The sequence below is a fragment of the Parasteatoda tepidariorum genome, chromosome 7 (genome assembly GCF_982258835.1).
Source record: "Parasteatoda tepidariorum strain Cologne lab strain chromosome 7, Ptep-v5.0, whole genome shotgun sequence".
Taxonomy (NCBI): Eukaryota; Metazoa; Arthropoda; class Arachnida; order Araneae; family Theridiidae; genus Parasteatoda; species Parasteatoda tepidariorum.
The window spans coordinates 106,546,932-106,568,325 of record NC_141761.1 but is presented as its reverse complement, the minus strand read 5'-3'; the positions used below and the strand labels follow the sequence as shown (position 1 = coordinate 106,568,325).

Genomic DNA, 21,394 nt, shown 5'->3' with positions numbered 1-21,394 from the left:
GTAAAAAATCTTAGTGCTCAACAAAATTTGCTAAAAATCTAAATTCAGAGAACAATTTGTTGTTTTTCAATCTTCTGCAGAACTTATTAGTAAATGTTAGCATAAGTAATTTATAAAATTGTTTGAAAAATTACCTTCGAAAAAAAATGCATTTGATTGCTTGTCAAATTACCTTCTTTTCAAATATATAAATACTAAGATTATTATTTGTTTAACTTTTTAGTTAAATGTAACATTTAATAAATCTTTATTGTAATAAAATTTAGAAGTTTGGAATCAGTTCCTTATGTACTAATGTATCTATACATTGTTTCCTTGTTTGCGCGGGGACAGGCCAGTCCATCTTAGGATTTTCCAACCTGAATGTGGGGTAGAGGGTCATAACAATAGATATTATCCATCAATGCGTCAAAGGGGAAAATGTATTGTTATGAATAGATCTTCGAAGTGGGGACTCTTGAATTTTAACAATGTCCATTGCCAAATATTTGGCGAATGAAACATCTCCTTATCAACCCCTAAAGATTATACCACCACGCGTTGCCAATATAGTATTTTTAGCAATCAAGATGGAGATACTTTTTCATAATTCAAAATTTGGAAAAAAAATCCTGGAACATGAAAAGTACCTCTATTATTTTCATTGGGAATTGAACAACAAGACAGCTTGGTCTTGTATCAGAAAAGAAAACGGGTGCAGAGCATAAAACAGCACCTTTTCTGTTAATTACTTGAAGTTTCATTAACTATCGCTTCGTTTAACAACTCCTATACACCTATTTCAATCATTTTAGTTTTGTTTCTTCCTAAAAATCGATTTAAAAAAAATTTTGTTTTTAAAATTCTCGTTACTCTTTTAAGCACATTTTGTTAAGATTTAATTTTATTTGTTAAAAATTTATAATTATAACTTTCTATCATATAACTGTTAAAATTAGAAAATTTTTAAATTTCTTTGGAAGCGTTTGTATTTTTAAAAGTTTCGATAAAAATATTAACTTTTAACAGCATCAAATCAGTGTTTTATTAAAATGTTTCAGTTTTTGTAGCTTTTGACATGAAGTCAAGTGTTAGTGCAAGCGTCCAAAATGAAAATTTCGAGAAAAAGAAAAAAAAAAGAATGGTTTAATAGGAATTATTCAACGTAAAAGAAGTTTAAGAAATGGCGAAAAAGTGAATAAAGCAGTAATAACTGTTCGAACAAATTGAAATTGCCCTCTATAATTTCAGTTACGCGAATATATATATATTATATATATATATACACACACAAACTGATCGTAAAAACACGGTTCCTAGTTAAGAACTGAAGTCAAACAGCGCTGGCTGTGGTCAATAAGAGGGTGGGAGATAATTTTGATCAGCTTGCGTAAGAACCGGGGGTGCGGGGGTCCTCGTTAAACTCTTCTACCGTAAAGTACTCGACTTCGCGTGCAAGTCGTCTGGCTACCAAAGCATGGGAACCATCCCCTCTACAGAGGATCAAAATTTAAAGCTTTCAGAAGTTTTGGAAACCTATAGTAAGTAATGAAAAAATAACAAGTTTTTTAACACCCTATGCCAGAAAATCAAGCAATAAGCTTGGAACTTGTACCAATTACTTGAGTTGTTGTTTTAATAACTGCATAACATTTCGTAAACCTAGCGTAAATATTACTGGAGATATAATGGGTTTTTTTTATTGAAAAATAGCTAATTTTTTGTTTTAGGGCTTTTTGCTATAACTTTAAAAATATTCAATGGAATTAAACAAACTTTTTGTTGCAACTTAAAATTAATTACAAAAGTATTGATTTAAAATTTAGAAGAAAAAAAATTGCAAAAAACTGCGCAAGATATGAGTATTTCAAGTAGTTCCTTTGTGCAGCGCATGCGCTAAAAAAGAATTAAAAAAAACTTGATCTGATTTTAAAAATTCAAAAATTTTCAAGCAATTCAGACCTCGTAGTCCATCAAAAAAAAAAAAAAAAAAAGATCGCGTCATATTATTATTATTTTTTTTGAAACAGAGTATACATATACCATACTATTTTTAAAAATGGCAAACGTTCAACTCTCTCTCTGTATATATATATATATATATATATATATATATATATATATATATATATATATATATATATATATACAGAGAGAGAGAGAGAGAGAGATAATTGTCTCTAAAAATAAAAAAATATATAATATTTTTCATTTCAAAACTATTTTATTCAGATCGTAAAGTCGTAAAACCTTCTAGCCCAATTTAAATAATGGAGTGCTGAACAAATCCTAATAGCTTAATATCAATATACATATATATATTAATATATTTGAAAGTTGTATTAAAATCATAAATAGCATAAGTTAGTTAATAATTTTTCTATATACATATGGGTCCGACGATAACTCAGAGTCACAAAATTCTCAATATAATAAAAATAAAAGTTCTTAAAAATCTCATAAGCGGACTGTAATAATTAAACACCACTTTATTAACACAAGTCAATTAGAGAAACGCTGTTTTCACACATCCGAGCTCTTCGGATTCATAAGATACACTAATTTTTCATAGATGGCGCTTCTGGCGTCAACATACCGCCGGGCGTTGAATGACGCAGCATTCAACAAAATAGAAATAAAAACAAAACACAAATAAAAACAAACCAAAAAATATAACAATAAAACATAAACATATATCAACACAATTTTTAATTAACATGAGGCAAAGTTACTAATTTAATTACTGGCCTTTTAAATGTACCATTTTTATCTTTAAGAGTTACAACTCTGGTTCTGTTATCCTTACCTGGATGAGTTTTAATAACCCTTGCTAAATTCCATTTTAAATGACAATACACATCTGGATTTTTTACTAATACTAAATCACCTTCTTTTATATCTATGTTACCCTTGTACCATTTAGGTCTATTTAAAAGCTTATTAAGATACTCTACTGACCATCTTTTCCAAATATGTTGAGTCATTTTTTGAACCAATTGCCATCGGCTAAGACGATTCATTGGAACCTCAGTATAGTTAGGTTCAGGTATTGCTACTAAAGTAGAACCAATAAGAAAATGAGCAGGTGTTAGTGCTTCAACATCATTTGGATCACTTGAAAGAGGACAGAGTGGTCTAGAATTTAAGACTGCTTCAATTTGAACTACGAAAGTTAAAAATTCCTCGTAACTTAAGATTGTTTTTCCAACTACTCGTTTAAGGTGATATTTCAGAGACTTTACACTTGATTCCCATAATCCTCCAAAATGTGGAGTAGAAGGGGGATTAAAATACCATTTAACTCCTTCATTAGTCATAAAATTTTCTATTTCCTTTTTACTCTCACATTTAAATAGTAATTTAAGATATGACTTTAATTCTCTATTTGCACCTATAAAATTTCGGCCGTTATCACTAAAAATCTCAGAAGGTTTGCCTCTTCTAGATACAAATCTTTTAAAAGCAGCTAAAAATGCAGCTGTTGTTAAATCATTCACTATTTCAAAATGTACAGCTTTTGTTGTGAAACAAACAAAAACACAAATAAATATCTTTTTTACCTGCTTACTTCTACCAATAAAGCTTTTAACTACAAATGGTCCACAGAAGTCAAGTCCAGTTCGAGAGAAGGCTCTAGAAATGGTTACTCTAGCAGCTGGTAAGTCAGCAATTTGCTGTGGTTTAGACCTAGAACTTACCTTTTTACAGACAATACAATTAAAGACAATTTTTCTAACAACATTTCTTGCTGAAACAATCCAAAATTTTGATCTTATAAGAGATAATGTAGTTTCTGCACCTGCATGAAAATAAAGAATATGAAAATAATTAATCACTGTTGAAGTAAAATTATGTTTGGTAGGCAGAACCATTGGATGTTTTTGAGATTCACTTAAGTCACTGTTTTGAAGTCTGCCACCAACTTTCAGAATTCCATTTTCATCTAGAAAGGGACACAAATTTAAAAGTTTACTATTGTTAGGTATTGGTAAGACTTTTTCCAAACACTGAATTTCAGTCACAAATGAAGTACGTTGAACGTTTCTTACAACACACAACAAAGCTTGAGAAAGTTCACTTGTTGTCAACGTTCCACGGGTAGGATGCAATGGATTCAAAGAATTATGCAAGAATCTCTTGCACCAAGCCACAATTCTTAAGATTTTCATGTAAGAAGAACATTCATTAATAACACTTAGAGGCTCAAATGTGTTAATTAGGGCTCAAATTTCACTAACTACTGGTGGTTTTAATTCTCGAAGAAACAGTTCATCAGACTCTACAGATATATTATCCCTGCAATCATCTACTGACGATTGTTGCAGAAATAGAGGGCCACTCCACCACAAGTCACATGTTTTAAGTCTCAATGGATCGATACCTCTGGAAACGAGGTCGGCAGGGTTCTGTTTTGAAGCAACATGATGCCACTGTTCACTCACAGTTAATTTTTGGATTATAGAGATTCTATTGGCAACAAAAGTCTTTAGGTCTCTACACTCTTTTCTCATCCACGCCAGAACGATAGTACTATCTGTCCAGTAACAAGTTTTAGAAACCTCTAGCTGCAGGGCACTTAATACTTTCCTCATTAGTTTCACCAACAAAACTGCTGCGCAGAGCTCTAGTCTAGGTATTGAGACACACTTCAGAGGAGCTACTCTGGATTTACTGATAAGTAGCTTTGTTTTTGAATCACCAAGAGAGTTTATGGATTTAGAATAGATTACTGCTCCATACGCCATTTCTGAGGCATCGGAAAATCCATGTAATTCTACGATGAGAAATTGTTCACTGAGAATCCATCTTGGGACACTGATTGAGTTCACTGCACTCAAGGAATTAAGGAAACTGTGCCATTCGGCGCTTTCTTTAACTGGAAGAGCATTACACCAATCCAATTTTAATAACCACAGTTTTTGTAAGAACACTTTAGCTCTAGTGATGATTGGTCCCAACAAACCAAGGGGATCAAAAATTCGTGCGATTTGAGAAACCACTGTTCGTTTAGTAAAAACCTCACTTTGGTCAATTATTACATTAAACCCAAAACTGTCTTGTTGTGGTTTCCAAAGCACACCTAATGTTTTAGTTTCATTAGTAAATGAATAACTCGATTCATTAGTTTCATCACGGAGAAGGAATTTGTTATTAGCTGACCATTTATGAAGCTCCATTCCTCCCTTTTCTAACAACGATATAAGCTGTTGTTGAATGTCTCTTGCTTGTTTTAAACTCTCTGCACCGGAGACTATATCATCCATATATACATCATGTAACAACACAGTTGATGCTAATGGGAAGTCTCTTCCTTCATCTCTGGCTAACTGCTGCACTGTCCTAGTTGCCAAAAAGGGAGCACTTGTTGTGCCATAGGTAACAGTAGACAGTTTATACACTTTCACTGGATCATTAATCTCTGCCTTAAATAAAATTCTCAATAAATCTCTTTGGCTATGATCTACAAGTATCATACGATACATCTTTTTGATGTCAGCAACAAAGGCAAATTGATGTTTTCTAAACCTAAGCATGATGCACAATAAATCATCCTGAATTATACCTCCGTTGTACTGTAAACAATTTAATGATTTTCCAGTAGAAGTTAATGCACTTGCGTTAAACACAACTCTCAAAGGGGTACTTTTGGATTCAGGTCTAAACACGCAATGATGAGGAATATAATACTGCACATCTGGTTCTTCAGACTCTTGTACTTCCTCCATATGACCCATATTTAAATACTCTAACATAAATGCTTTGTAAAGTTCACAAAATTGAGGTTCTCTAACAAGGCGATTCCATAACGAATTCAAACACTTTACAGCTTTTTTCTTAGATTCACCCAGACACGACGGATCTTCTCTAAAGGGCATTTTAACAACATATTTTCCACTCTCAGTTCTTGAATAATTTTCAAGAAAATGCTCTTCACAAATTTCAGCTTCTTTAGTTTTTGAAATTTCAGATTCTCTCTCTACATCTTCTATTTCCCAAAAAGTTTTTAATGTTTTTTCTAACTCATAATTATCTGTAACCAGCCCACAATGTATTTTATTTTCGTTTTTGGTCGGAAGACTCCCACTGACAATATACCCGAAAACGCTATTTTGTAATCTTAAATTTGTATCCTGAAGGAAAATTTGACCCGATTTTAAGATTTCATAAAAGTGTTCTGCTCCTAACAACAAATCAATAGGACTCGGAATAAAGAATTTTTCATCTGCTAGTTTAATATTATTTAGCGATAGAATATTTACATCAAGAGGATTAGCTGGTGTAAGTTCTGTAATTTTAGGAATTACTAAAAAATTTAAGTTTAAATCAAAACTCTTATCTCTATTTAAAATAGTAGCATTAACTTTCGATTTTATGCTCAGAGACATATTATTTATTCCCGATACAGTTATATTTGTACTTGACCTATTTAAACTAAGAGAATCTGCTAACCTTTTACTCATAAAATTAGAATTCGCTCCCACGTCTAATAATCCTCGAACTTCAAAACACTTATTTGATTCATCTTTAATCACACAAACAAAAGTGCTGAGTACAGGGCTGCCACTGGATGAAAGCAAGAAAAATAGTTGCTTTAGTTGCATCATATATGAAAAAAAGTCTCCTAAATAGTCTAAAAGATATATAAAATAGTTGCTAACATCATATCCTCCTCAAATATAATTTGAATTATTTGTGCTGTAATAGCATAAAATTCAAATAACATGCATTTAGATACTCATATTTTATAAAAAATGTTCATTTATTTGTGGATTTTCCAACAATATATTCTTTCATACTACGCATAAAAACAGGGAGTTTTATTTTTATCTGTTACAGAACAGTTGAATTTGAAACTTGGAATTTCCTTTCTCTGTTCTAATTTGCAGCTGCTTAGTTTAGACATTAAAAAAAAAATAAATAAATATTGCAATTTAATTCCGTTTCATTTTGTTTATTTTTCATAATTGACACATTTCCAAATTTTAATGCTTAACAAAAAAATTACGATCACAACTCGACAAAACGAATATCACCATGTAAATAGCTCTAAAAAAATTAACGACACATTTTGTGTAATTAAAGAAAATTTTTCTAATTTTGTACTTCGTTCAAATTAAAAGAGGGGAAAAAACTTAATCCTCAGAGATATTACACTAGCTTTCTGAGGCAGGAGGTGCATTCACGTAGAGCGAATTCCAATTCCATCAGTCTGATTGGTTAAATATGTCTGTCATGCTTTGACATCAAACAGTGAGAAAATAATAAAGTTAGGATAAAACACTAGCGCGGCCAAAAAAAGTGGGGGAAGAGGGAAACTCATGAAGCTATTCTTCATTTTAGTCGCTTTGGCTTAAAAAAAGTCGCCGATTTTAAGCAAATCATTGCAAATTAGTTGTTTTTACTCATATTTCTACTAAAATAGTCGCCATAGTTGCTATTGCTTTAAAATAGTCGTTTTAGTCGCCTTTTTAGTCTCCAATGGCAGCCCTGTGAGTAAGACTGTTTTTAATTCCTTTCCCATTGTAGTAGAAGAAAATATATTTTCCCCACCCTCACAGACGACAGGCGTCTCATAATTCACAGGCATTTGGAAAATTGGTGCGGAAGAATTCAAGGACGATTGAATGTTTCTATTTTCATTACACATTTGATTCGAAACTATTTCTTTATTTATTTTTTGCTCTCGCGGAAAGTGAAGAGAAATATGATGCCTTTTTCTGCAAATACTACAAGAGATTTTGTTTCTACACTCACTTACTTTATGATTATTTAAACAGTTAAAGCATAAATATTTCGATTTAACGAACTCAACTCTGTCACTTACAGACATATTTTTATAAATAGTACATTTATACAAAGGATGAATTTCATCACATAATATACATTTAGTATTTTTTACATCCGTTAGAAACACTTTTGACATAGTTCTCGAATTATTTTTATAACTCATTCTAGCATTATCAACTACGGGTTTCCCCCTAGAAGTATAGAATAAATCAATCTCCTTAGCTAATTCTACAGGTTTAAACCAAGAACTTGCTTGTCTTACATTTATAAAGCACATAACCTCTCTATCAAGTGTTTGATTAATTTTATCAGATACTATTAATTGCTTCAAAGTTTCGTAGTCAGTTACATTTTTTAACTTTAAATAATATTCCCAACTCGTTATTAATCTAGACGCGAACTGCACGTACGTTTCACTAGACATTTTTTGCGCTTTTCTAAAATTCTCTAAACAGATTTGGGGGGATGGCTCGAATTCTCTCAAAACTATAGTTTTAACTTTAGAATAATCTCCTAATTCGTCATCTTTAATGTATGTAATTACATTTGTGGCTTTTTCCCCTAACAGATTGAGAAGAATCTCAGCTTTACATTTCTCAGGGACATTTTTTGAAATAAAAGCTCTTTCTAATGACGAAAAGAAATATCCCCATCCTTCTGGTCTATTAGGAATTTTAAGAGTTAAAGTCCTCACACTTTTAATGAGAGAGTCTAAAGTTTCTACACTTTCGTTTTTTACACTATCAACAGGTAGTTCACTTTTAGATTCGATTCGCAATTTAGCGAGCTCAAGTTCCGATTTCACTCTTTCAGTTTTTAATTTTTCAATTTCAATTAATCGGATTTCATCACTTTTTCTTTCTTCGATTATGTTATTTGCTAACTCTTCAACTAACTCAGTGTTATTTTTATACGTATCAGAACTCTGAATTGCTGCCATTAGATCAACTATAGTTTTCAGATTAGAAATGTCTATATTAAGCTCGACAGCAAGCCGAACATAGTCCTCTTTTTTAGCACTTTTAAACATATTGAATTTCAATAACTAAATAATAAATCACGTACCTTTTATTAGGTATATTATCCACTAAATTTCACTACTGATAACTCCGATAGACAGGACCAACAAATGGGTCCGACGATAACTCAGAGTCACAAAATTCTCAATATAATAAAAATAAAAGTTCTCAAAAATCTCATAAGCGGACTGTAATAATTAAACACCACTTTATTAACACAAGTCAATTAGAGAAACGCTGTTTTCACACATCCGAGCTCTTCGGATTCATAAGATACACTAATTTTTCATAGATGGCGCTTCTGGCGTCAACAACATATTTATAATTTTAAAGTTTAAGAAAGTACTTTTTATAAATAAATTAGAGCGTAATACTATGCTTCACCCTGTCTCAATTTAAGGAATAACTTGTAATGGTAAACATTTTACGTCTTTTAGACTTATTAATTAATTCACCATAGTTAATTGGATTGAAGTTTGTTTAAACGTTTAAGTCTTGTCAATCCGCATTTGCAAATCTTGTCAAAGAGTGCGTAAATTTTTACTTATTTGTTTTGCACAAAAAAAGTACTTTTTTCATCCACAAGGAAAAAACCGTTACCATGAAAACGGAAAAATTAACAAAGAAATGATTAAAATACCAAATATTTTAGTTTTATTAACCAAAATCTTGTTTTTATTTTCATTAGAAATTTCATTATCATGCAAGTGCGGTAATTTTACAAAAAACTCGTCCTTTTCCACCCGTTTTGGGAAAAATTGCAAGGTAAAACCATTTTTTTTTATATCTTATACAACTATTAGAGTTCTATGCAAGAAGACCGCTTCATTGGCTCATAAGTCAGAGGTAAGCCAAAAAGTTAAGTTTCCATAATAACACTACGTTTACCATTCAACCTAAAGTAGAGGGTAAGAGAAACTATTTCTGCGTTAAAGGGTAAAATCAATTCATTGTTTGCTTTGCGAAATCATAGCAAAATAATCCAGAATTTATCAAAGGGAGTAGACTGCATTCAAATTCCATCTAAGCGCCCACCCAACCTTCCAAACAAATATGGGCTTAGGTTTTTTGCTATGAAGCAATCTGTATAGTTTGCCACAAGGTTATGAAACAGTAAGGTTAGCTTTTCTCCTTTATCAGAAAGGCGAAATTATGTCGTCACATACTCATACACTCTTTTCAAGCTATATTTTCTCTTAATGTTATTCGTAATACTAACAACTATTTTCAGACAAGCTTAAACTGTTTAAAATATATTCGACAAATATTTTTAGGCATATATAAGCATTTTCAGAAAATATGACGCAAACACTTTATAGTGATATTTGTTTCAAAGTATTCGGTGTTTTCAAAAAATTTTAAAAAATTCGCAAAGTGTCCTCTCTTTCTATATTCCGTATCTTCGCTGGATATTTATTGTTTAAGACAAACTTAAGCTGTTTAGTACTGAAAGAAAACACAAATAATTAAATTCGAAAAGGATATAACTTCTTTGTTAAATTGAAAAATTATTTTAAAAAATTATTTTGTTTTTATTTCTTGCTTTAGGTGTTTTCTAATTATTTTAAAACGTCAAAAGGTTTTGTTGAATGTCTAGGTTTTATATGTCTAATTTAGTATTTCCTTTTAGGTTAATTTTAAAACAATGCAAAGTACAATATATAAATATTTTATGGCACCTGGCTCGTCGCGCACCCTAACAAGGAGCACTGAAGTTAGTCTTGACTTACAAGGGAAACTAGGGAAGTGTGACTCGCCAATTTTGAACTAAACTGGTGGGATGTATGCCTTATGAGGAATAATTTTAGGGGGCAACATTCGTTTCGGCCCATAGAAGGTCCTGTGAGAGATAAAAAATAATTCAATATATAGAAAAATCGGTATTTTATTACTTCAATGCAGACTATTAGTTATTGTAATTGTCTCATAATCTAATTAATTTGTATTTAATTGGATAATTAATTAATTTGCTAATTAATAAATTAATTAACATTCGTTTTGGCCCATAGAAGGTCCTGTGAGAGATAAAAAATAATTCAATATGTAGAAAAATCGGTATTTTATTACTTCAGTGCAGACTATTAGTTATTGTAATTGTCTCATAATTCAATTAATTTGTAATTAATTGGATAATTAATTAATTTGCTAATTAATAAATTAATCAGAAAATTAATTAATTATTAATTAATTATTAATTGATTTGAAATTACATACTCCAATTAATTTGGAAAGTTTTTTGGAGAAAAAAATGTAAAAAAATTGATGTCAATTTTGTTTTTTAAATTAACCTAACAGGTTTTTCTGAAAAACTACAGATATGTAAAATTTTTTAAATCAATTTTGACAATAAATATGCATTATATAGTACGTGAAAGTACCACAAAATTAATTGGAGTATGAGACAATTACAATAACTAATAGTCTGCATTGAAATCAAGTCTGTTGAAAGTCTTTGAACTGCAGTAAAATTAGATTCATAATAAATTTAATTTATTAGCTGAAAACAGAAGATCGCATACAGCTCTTCGTCAAATACAGAAAAATTAATTTTCATGTTTCAAAAATACTTTTAACATTTTCTTAAGTATTTTTTAATTTACAGGTAGTTTTGAAATTTCTGTCTTTGGATATTATATTTATAATTTTTTGTAAATACTGAAGTGCAACTACGCAACTAAACAAACTATGAACTTAAAGATTACAAATAAATATTTAAGAGAAAAGGGGATTTTAATATCCTACCAGACACAACTGAGGTTTATAAGAAAAAATGAGTGATTAAAACAAGTTTATTTGAGGTAGATGCTTAAAAGCCATTTCCTGAGAAGGGATTTCGATTTTCTCAGGTAAATAGACTGATCTTTGATAATTTTGACTTTTTTAAATTTTCTTTTTACTTAAACGAATTTATCATACCACAATTTTTTTTTTTTTTGCTCAGTAAATATTAATTTATGACGTCCTAAATAAGTATATGTTTTTAATTTCATTTTTTTAGATATTTTAAGATGCATATATATTAAGTGCAACCTTTATAAAGCACCTTAAATAGTTATTAGGAATTAAGACATAGTAGTGTAGATGGAGATGGAGATAGAGTTGAAGATTCCAGTAGGACAGCACGTACTGTTCTTTTGTCGTTCAAGATTGTCAGGAGCCTCTTTTCGTTACAGCCAGGTGGAATTTTTGTTTCAGGTGCGAGTGGTAGATCCACCTGGCACAGGATACGCTAGCACATCTTCAAAAGGTCATTTTAAAGTCCAAATGACCTTTATTTGGAATAATACAAATTGTCCAGCAGAAATTCCTGGTGTGAAAATATTTTATCCCATTGGGGATCATTTGGGATTAAGTTTGTCGTGAATGTATTTCTCCTTCAAGAAGTATAAATTTCTTTCGGAGGATTGCTTATCCAAATTTAATCGCCACGATGTTTTGCAACTCATATTTGCACAGTGGGCCAGCATCCTAGATTTCGTGGCCAAAATTAGTATTTCGATAAAATTTGTTTCAAAATTTGGGGTTTTTATTTAGGGCGTTTTATGTGCAAGTAAATTGAATTCATAGTTAAAATTTTGAAATACACTAAAAATACCCCAAAAAAAAACAAAATGGCGATTGAAATATGGCAAGCAAAAAAAAATAATAATAATAATAATAACATAGTACGTTTAAATAATTAAACATAGCAATGAAAATATAATAATTTTCGTCTTTTTATATTAAAAATGAAAAGCAAATTATATTTCAGAAGTAATATTACAAAATAACGCGAATTAATTACAAACTAGTGTGAAAACATGAAAAAAAACATTATTTTTGTTTTTCGGTATATTTAGTCCACCTTTGCAATTCGGGCAAAATGGGGCAGGTTTTTTCGAAAGAAGAAACATCAAAGAAGACAACAAAAAAAAAGTTTTTCGAAAGTCATTCAAACATTTTAAAATGTCAAATGATAAGATATAAACTATAAGTTTGTCAAGAGTATTAACTAATCCAACAAATTGAAAAATTGTGCTACAATTCCAGACTAACTACTCTGATAAAAATGTAACAGTAAGGTATATACATTTCTGAAATCAAAATTTTAAAGTTACATTTAAAAAACAATTTTAAACCTATTTTTCATTACATTGTACTCTCGTCGGTCCAAAAAGTAAATTATAATGCTTGGGATGATTCTTCTTCTTCATAAGCGCAACAGCCTTTCACAGGCCAAGGCTGACTCGCAGATTTTCCTCCATCTGGCCCTGTCCGGTGCGACGGCCCGCCATCGGTTGACTCCCAATAGCTTGAGGTCCTTTTCAACATCGTCTATCCATCTTGTTGGTGGTCATCCTCTACGTCTCGTCTCTTCAATTGTGGAAAAAGTCACTTTTTTGACAGGGACGGCATCAGAATTTCTGAAGAGGTGGCCCAGCCACCTAATGCTTGGAATGATTATGAATACTTAATTTGGGCTATATTAAAACTGCCTATACATATTTTAGTTGAAAATTTAATTTTTGACTCATGGCCAAAGATCATGGTTGTTTGTGCCCACTGCGACACAAGCGCCATCTCTTAGAGTTCTAAATATTTCAATTAGTGTTTATTGAGTTCCGCAATTAAGCGGATGTGTTTACACAACAGTGAAAATATTTGTGTAAAAATAGTGTTAAATAAAATAATTAAAAGTGTACAGTCCATTTGTGAGAGTTATTGAAAATCATCTGGTCCGCACAAACCGGACTGATTAGTGAGCTATGGATTAAATTTGAGATGTGTAATTAATGTTCATTGTGCGTAAGTTACGACGTAATCAAAGTGAAACTGTAAAATCAAAAGTGAAACTTCTTGGATAAGCATCTAGTGTCGAACGAAGTAGGTGCATGAACTTTCTGGTCATTTACTCCCCCAGTTAAATTCTGTATTTACCCATATGAGTTAAGATATATATGTTAATTTTGTGATTGTATTTTGTTTGCAAAATGTTTAAAGGAGCGAAAAAAGTTGACTTACAACTTGCCGCTACTGAGTTAGGCGTGATAATCAGTGATAAAATGACAAATATAGATCTTACCAATCTTATAAAAAATACTGAGAGTTACAAAGCAGATCCTAATATGGTAACTGATCTAATCGAGGGGATAATAGATGATAGGAAAACAGAATTAGAGGAACTTGAGAAAAGTAAACAACAAGAGTTACAATTGGAACAAATAAAATTAGAGAGAGCGAAAGCTGAATTGGAATTGTTGCGCAAGCAGCCAATTCAAAAAACTAATGATAATCATTCTGAAAACAAAGTTGAGAATTGCGAATCGCTGGATTCGATAATAAAAAGTATAAAAACTTTAACTATTAGAGTTCCGAGTCAGCCAGAAGGGTGGGGTTTATTTTTTGCATCCTTGGAAAGGTCCTTTATAACAAAAAATGTACCCGATAAATTCAAAGCTGAAATTCTTTTGAATTTACTAGGCGAAAAAGCGTCAAACGTAATTTCTTACATAAGTGATAACGAACTCAGTGATTATGATAAAATAAAAACAATTGTATTGAGAGAGTTTGAACCGACCCCCCAGTATTGTTTAGAAAAATTTAAGAAAACTACTAGGCACACAAATGAAACCCATTTGCAATTTGCATCACGTTTAACTACTAGTTTTAATTATTACTTAAAATTGAGAGAAGTGTCTGATTTTGAAAAGCTAAAACAATTAATTGTATCGGACAAATTATATCAAACTTTAGATAAGGAAACCGCTTCTCATATAAGCATTAGACAGTCTAGCGGCTGGTTTGATCCCGTAAGTTTGGGCAAAGAAGCTGATTTATTTTTTGTCTCGCGAGGAAAATCTTTAACGGAGGTCAACAGTCATAAATCGTCTAATATGAGAAATATGTCAAGAGCATTTTTAGCTGATAGCAAGAGTTTAAAGTGTATCATGTGTTCATCGGAAAGTCATCCTTTATATAAATGTAATTATTATTGGGGATTACCCGTTTCTGAAAGAGTAGAAGTAATTAAGAAAAATAACCATTGTTTTAATTGCCTGGGAAAACATTTAGTGAGTAAGTGTAATTCAAAATTTTCTTGTTCAATATGCAAGCAAGAAGGAAAAAATAAAAGACATCATTTCTCTTTACATTATCCTAGAAACGAAAGTATTGAGAATGGGAAAAATGAAAATGCTAATGAGGCAGCTGTAGGTCGAGAACTTCTTTCCCCCTCTCCTAGAGTAAACAAATCTACTCTCTCGCCAATCGCACCAATATTTCTGGCGTCTGGCTCTACTCAAAGTCAAAACAATCCGATTCTTTCATCGAGAGTAATAAATCAGAGAAAAACTGTTTTGCTGAGTACGATTAATTGCTTATTGAAAGATAATCGAGGCAATAAATATAGAGTCCGTGGAATATTAGATCAGGGTGCAATGAATAATTTTATGACTTCAGATTGTGCAAATAGCTTAAACTTAAAGAAAGAAAAAACAAACATAACGGTTTGCGGTTTAGGTGATACATTCACAACAATTAAATCCTTTGTTAATGCTACAATTTCTAATTTTGAGGGAAGTTTTGAAAGAGATTTAGATTTTTTAATTGTACCTAAAATTACAGATTTTATGCCGTCAAAAATGATAAAGATAAATTTACCTGAATTAGAGTTTATTAAACTAGCCGATGAAAACTTTAATGTTCCAAGTCGTATCGATGTACTTTTAAGTGCTGAGATATTTTACGAATTATTGCTGCCAGGTCAAATTTATCCGCGTAATGGTACTTTGATTTTTCAAAATACAGTTTTTGGATACGTGGCTTGTGGTAACGTTCCCATGGAATCAGAGGAAAGGGTACACTGTGGTTTTATTCAGGATAATACTGAACTAAACAAAAATATAGAGAAATTTTGGGATATAGAGGAGGTGCAGTGTGAGGTACCCAAAAATAAAGAAGCAATAATTTGCGAAAAACACTTTGAGGAAAACGTTAAAAGAGATAAAACGGGGAGGTATATTGTGAAAATGCCATTGAAAGATGATCCGAGGTGTTTGGGAAAATCAAAAGATATTGCGCTTAAAAAATTAAATTCTCTGTGGAATCGGTTTTTAAAAGATCCTGAATATTTAGCTTTGTATAGAGATTTTTTACATGAGTATGAAACATTAGGTCATATGACCGAAGTTTCGGAATGTGAGGAAGAAGCAGGAACCTATTATATTCCACACTTAGGAATTTATCGCCCGGATAAAATGACAACAAAGCTTCGTGTCGTGTTTAATGCATCCTCACCAACAACTTTAGGTAATTCACTCAACTCTATACAATATAACGGTGGAGTTATTCAGGAAGATCTATTTAAAATAATAACAAAATTTCGCAAACATATTTATGCATTTGTAGCTGACATCAAACAAATGTATAGAATGATTTTAATTGATCAGAGTCAAACCAAACTTTTAAGAATTCTTTGGAGGGAGGGGGTAAATGACCCAGTTAAGACCTACGAACTCAAAACTGTCACCTATGGCACAACCAGTGCACCTTACTTAGCCACAAGAGTTTTATTGCAATTAGCAAGAGATGAGTCTAACAACTATCCTCTAGCTTGTCCAGTGTTAGAAAAAGACTTTTACGTCGATGACGTTTTAAGTGGTGCTGACTCCTTGAGTAAAGCAAAAAAATTGCAGTCAGAGTTATCAAAGGTTTTAAATAGTGGCGGCATGCTCCTGCACAAGTGGTACTGCAACAACCCGGAATTAACAGGGTCTGACAATAACTATAATTTCCAAGATGAGACAAAGACACTCGGTGTAATTTGGAAACCTGCCGATGATCATTTTGCGTTCCAAACTTCCATTGAAAGTACTGTGCCACCAACAAAGAGATCAGTGCTGTCAATAATAGCACGCATTTACGACCCTCTTGGTATATTGGGTCCGGTGATCACAAAAGCGAAAATCTTTTTACAACAATTGTGGTGTCTTAAGCTTGACTGGAACGATCCGCTTCCTGAAATGGAGGCTCAACAATGGGATAGCTTCAGCAATGCTTTGCCATCAATTAACAACATCAGTATTAAGAGATGCATTTTAATAGAAAATCCAGTGCATATTGAGCTTCACGGATTTACGGACGCTTCCGAATCTGCCTACGGATGCGTCATTTATTGCAAATCATATTCAAAAGACGATACCTTTGAAGTGAACTTGATTTGTGGTAAATCAAGGGTATCGCCTCTTAAGCGTGTTACCATTCCAAGATTAGAGTTATGTGCTGCAGTCCTTTTGGCAAGACTCATAACCAAAGTGAAAAGTGCTTTAGAATTTGAATCAGCTGACATTTTCCTGTGGAGCGACTCGATGATCGTCCTCTCCTGGATACGGAAAGAGCCGTTTCATTTAAAAACATACATTGCGAACCGGGTAGCATCAATTCAACACTTGACACAAGTTCAACAATGGCGTCACGTATCTTCTGAGAACAATCCGGCGGATCTCATCTCCAGAGGGATGAATCCTGAGAAGTTGAATGGAAATAAACTGTGGTTCAAGGGACCTGATTTTCTGAATGAGCGAGAGTATCCCAATCGGGAAATTCCTTCATCGATCCTAAATGATGAGTTCACCTGCGAGATTAGACATTTAGAACAAATTAACTTACCTGTGCTTACTGTGACGTCTAACCCTTTTATTCTTGAATTACTTGATATTAGTAATAGTTATTCTAAAGTATTGCATGTTATTAGTTATCTTTTCAGATTTATCCACAATGTAAGGAATCCTGGAAATAGGATGTTGGGGCCTCTTACTACGAAAGAAAGAAGTAAGAGTGAAACCTTTCTGATAAAAAACGTACAAGGTATAGCGTTTGCAGAAGATCTGCAGTGTTTAAGGGCTCAACAAAACGTGCCACACAAAAGTAAGATAAAAAATTTAAATCCTTTTTTAGATGAAGAAGGAGTGTTAAGAGTAAATGGCAGAATAAATCATGCTAAGGTAGAATTTAATAGTAAATTTCAAATTATCCTGCCTAAAGGTCATAAATTAACTAGGCTAATTTTAGAGTTCTTTCACAAACGATATTTTCATTTAGGGCCTACTGCTTTACTACATTATGTTAGACAGAAATTTTGGCCTGTTCAGGGTAAAGCAACGTGCAGGAAAATTGTGCACGATTGCATTGATTGCTTTAAAGTAAAACCTTTAGGAGTTGAACAGTTAATGGGAAATCTCCCGAAAGAAAGAGTAACTCCTGATTTTCCTTTCAATTGCTCGGGCACAGATTTCTGTGGTCCATTTTTTATAAAGTACAAACATCAACGGAAGGGAATTTATCATAAAATTTATGTTTGCATTTTTGTGTGTTTAGTGACTAAGGCAATACACCTAGAATTAGTAACGGATCTAACCTCAAATGCCTTTGTTGCGTGTTTAAAGAGATTTGTGGCTCGTAGGGGTTTATGTTCTAAGTTGTTTTCGGACAATGCCACAAATTTCACAGCAGCCAACAAAGAATTATCAAAATTACATAATTTGGTTGTAAAACCAGACGATTGCTTGGCTAACTATTTAACAACTGAGGGAATAGAATGGCACTTTCTCCCACCGAGAGCACCCAATTTCGGTGGTCTGTGGGAAAGTGGCGTTAAAGCTTTTAAATTTCATTTTAAAAGAGTTGTGGGCAATTCCAGATTGAGTTACGAAGAATTCCTCACTGTAACAACCCAAATAGAAGGAATTCTAAATTCGCGACCACTTGTACCTCTGTCACCTGATTCTGATGTTTATGATGCATTAACTCCTGCTCATTTCTTAATCGGTAGACCTTTAAACGCTATTGTAGAACCAAATTTAAGTCAAAATAAGGACAATCAACTGTCTAATTGGAAGAAATTAACTAAAATAGTTCAAATCTTTTGGAAGAAATGGCACATACAATACCTCAACAATTTGCAACAGAGGTCCAAGTGGATGGTAAAAAAGGATAATGTAAAAATTAATGAGCTAGTTCTCCTTAAGGATGAAAATCTACCCCCGCAAAAATGGGCATTAGGTAGAATAATTGAGCTTTATTTTGGCAGTGATAAACATGTAAGAGTCGTAAAAGTCAAAACTCAATCAGGAATTTTCAAACGCCCCATTTCAAAAATTTGTATTTTACCTATTAATGTATAATTTTTGTGTGTGTGATTCAATGTTATTGTTATATTGTGTTTTTGTTTTATTTTCATTAATTGCATTTTATTAAATTAGAGTGAGTAATTGAATGTAAACATGTCAATGTGGGGCGGGATGTTTGTGCCCACTGCGACACAAGCGCCATCTCTTAGAGTTCTAAATATTTCAATTAGTGTTTATTGAGTTCCGCAATTAAGCGGATGTGTTTACACAACAGTGAAAATATTTGTGTAAAAATAGTGTTAAATAAAATAATTAAAAGTGTACAGTCCATTTGTGAGAGTTATTGAAAATCAATGGTCTTCTGGCCCACAGTGATTTGTCTTGAATACTGACACTAGTTTCATAATCCACAGACATTGGATCGTGAAGGCATGGTTCAACTGAGGCAAATTAGTAATTTGATGTATTAATGAATATGAATGTATCTTGGACAAAATATTTTCTGAAAGAACGGAAATTCTATTTTTTAGAATTCCTTATTAAAACTACACCAATTACTATAATATGGTTCTGCAACAATCTGTCGCGAGCACAATTCGTTGCAGCGATCAGTCATCGTGATCCTCTCTCATCGTGAAGAAAATTTGTCACGATCACAAATCGTTGCGGAGACATTTCGTCGTGGACACATTTCGCTGCAATTGTAATTTTGTGAACTCAATTGTAATTCTTCGCAGAGAAAGGTGAGAACAATTTCTTGAGATTTCGATGAGATACATCTTAGTCCAGTAATTTTAGCAATAAAAAGGGCATTTCTTTGGAAAAATTGATAGCAGAAGTATTCTTTTTGCCAGAAAGCTCTTTTTTTTTAATTGTAAATGATACCTTAAAAATATCCCCCCCCCTTTCCTCTGTACACTTTTACTCTTTTTTTAGGAGAAATTGTGGGGATTTGATGGGGAGGATTGAATTCCTTCCAATCAGGCAAGTGAGGAACTGTGTTTTTTTAAAAACAGAATTGAATGAAACCAATCTCGAGATAGTTGGACTAATAGTTTAGAATTTCTATGGGTTTTAGGTACAAAAAGACAAGAAAAATTGTATTTGTACTTATTTACGCATCGGACTTAGCTATCTAAACAAATGAGACATTGTTTTCAATGAAGGTATTTAAGTTGGAGGAATGAGATTATACAAAAGTAAATAGACTGAGCTGTTTTTAAGTTAAAAAATGCTTTTTGTATAAGTACTTCTATTGACATGTACTTATATAAAAACTTTTACATTGCTATTTAGTGGTCTATCTGAACATGTAAGCTACGTTTTTCGATATAATTTTTCCTGTTAAATAAAACGCGATAAAATTTAGCTCCATAGAAGGAATAGCTTTGGAATTATCGAGAATTTATTTTTTATAAGTACCATTCGAGAAATGATACTTTTTATTAAAAAAATCCTTGCAATTTTATAAATATTAGTCCTTTTGATTTGTTTTTGTTTTCATTAGAGTAAACGAGGAAAAAAACGCATAGGAAATAATGCCACTCTCTTCCGTACAGCAACGTAAGATGCATATATAAGTACAAGATTGCACTTTTGTGCACAAAACCTTTATAATTTCTCAACTATTTATCTTATCGATTCTACTACAGTTTGTTTTCAAGGGTAGAATTTTCTTCTCTGGCCCAATTCAATTTTGAGAAAGGCTGCAGGTCATTACAAATAGAGATTTCTTACTCTGATAAAAAGCTAGGAATTCTAAGTTCGATCCTTACAGCGAATGAAGCAACCATGAAGCATATTAATTTTTAAACCTTTTTTTCTGTTTTATTATTATTTTTTTGTCGCATGTAGAACTGGTCCGAGCAAACTTAGGGCCTAAGATGAATTTTTTTGTGCATGAAGTCTTTTGAGGCAGATTTTTTTGTGTATATTAAACTTCTGAGTACGAAAGACTATTTTTAATGTCGATAGAATTTTCGGAAGAGAATTCATGGCCATTATAATTTACAGTTTTATATAGTGTAGCAACATATTATTTAGTTATTCGTTAGTTATGGCTATTACAATTTCTATAAGCTGTTATTTTATTAATTTGTTTTTGTTTTCTAAGAATTGATTACGAAGCAAAATTAAGATATAAAGGATAAAATCAACAGATTTAAGATGAGAAGGGATTATTGTATGATGGTAGTAGCTCACAAAACGAATTATTAAAAAAAATTGCTATTTTTAATGTCGATAGAATTTTCGGAAGAGAATTCATGGCCATTATAATTTACAGTTTTATATAGTGTAGCAACACATTATTTAGTTATTTGTTAGTTACGGCTATTACAATTTCTATAAGCTGTTATTTTATTAATTTGTTTTTGTTTTCTAAGAATTGATTACGAAGCAAAATTAAGATATAAAGGATAAAATCAACAGATTTAAGATGAGAAGGGATTATTGTATGATGGTAGTAGCTCACAAAACGAAAGATTAAAAAAAATTGCTTAC

General features: G+C 32.0%; 3 protein-coding genes across 3 annotated transcripts; 1 reads left to right on the top strand and 2 right to left on the bottom strand.

Moving 5' to 3' along the window:
* Positions 1 to 1,846: 1,846 nt before the first annotated feature.
* Positions 1,847 to 4,148, bottom strand: LOC147807374 (uncharacterized). The gene is made up of 3 exons (XM_087168912.1): positions 3,371 to 4,148; positions 2,786 to 3,283; positions 1,847 to 1,875 (listed from the first exon to the last, which is right to left on the bottom strand). Exons 1-3 carry the CDS (start codon positions 4,146 to 4,148, stop codon positions 1,847 to 1,849), a joined length of 1,305 nt encoding a protein of 434 aa, XP_087025038.1.
* A 54-nt stretch (positions 4,149 to 4,202) lies between these two features.
* LOC147807373 (uncharacterized) lies at positions 4,203 to 6,581 on the bottom strand. Its single transcript, XM_087168911.1, has one exon. The coding sequence runs from the start codon at positions 6,579 to 6,581 to the stop codon at positions 4,203 to 4,205; it is 2,379 nt and encodes a 792-aa protein (XP_087025037.1).
* Positions 6,582 to 13,756: 7,175 nt separating this feature from the next.
* On the top strand, positions 13,757 to 18,946 carry LOC147807372 (uncharacterized). The gene has a single exon (XM_087168910.1). It carries the CDS (start codon positions 13,757 to 13,759, stop codon positions 18,944 to 18,946), a length of 5,190 nt encoding a protein of 1,729 aa, XP_087025036.1.
* The last annotated feature ends 2,448 nt before the right edge of the window (positions 18,947 to 21,394 follow it).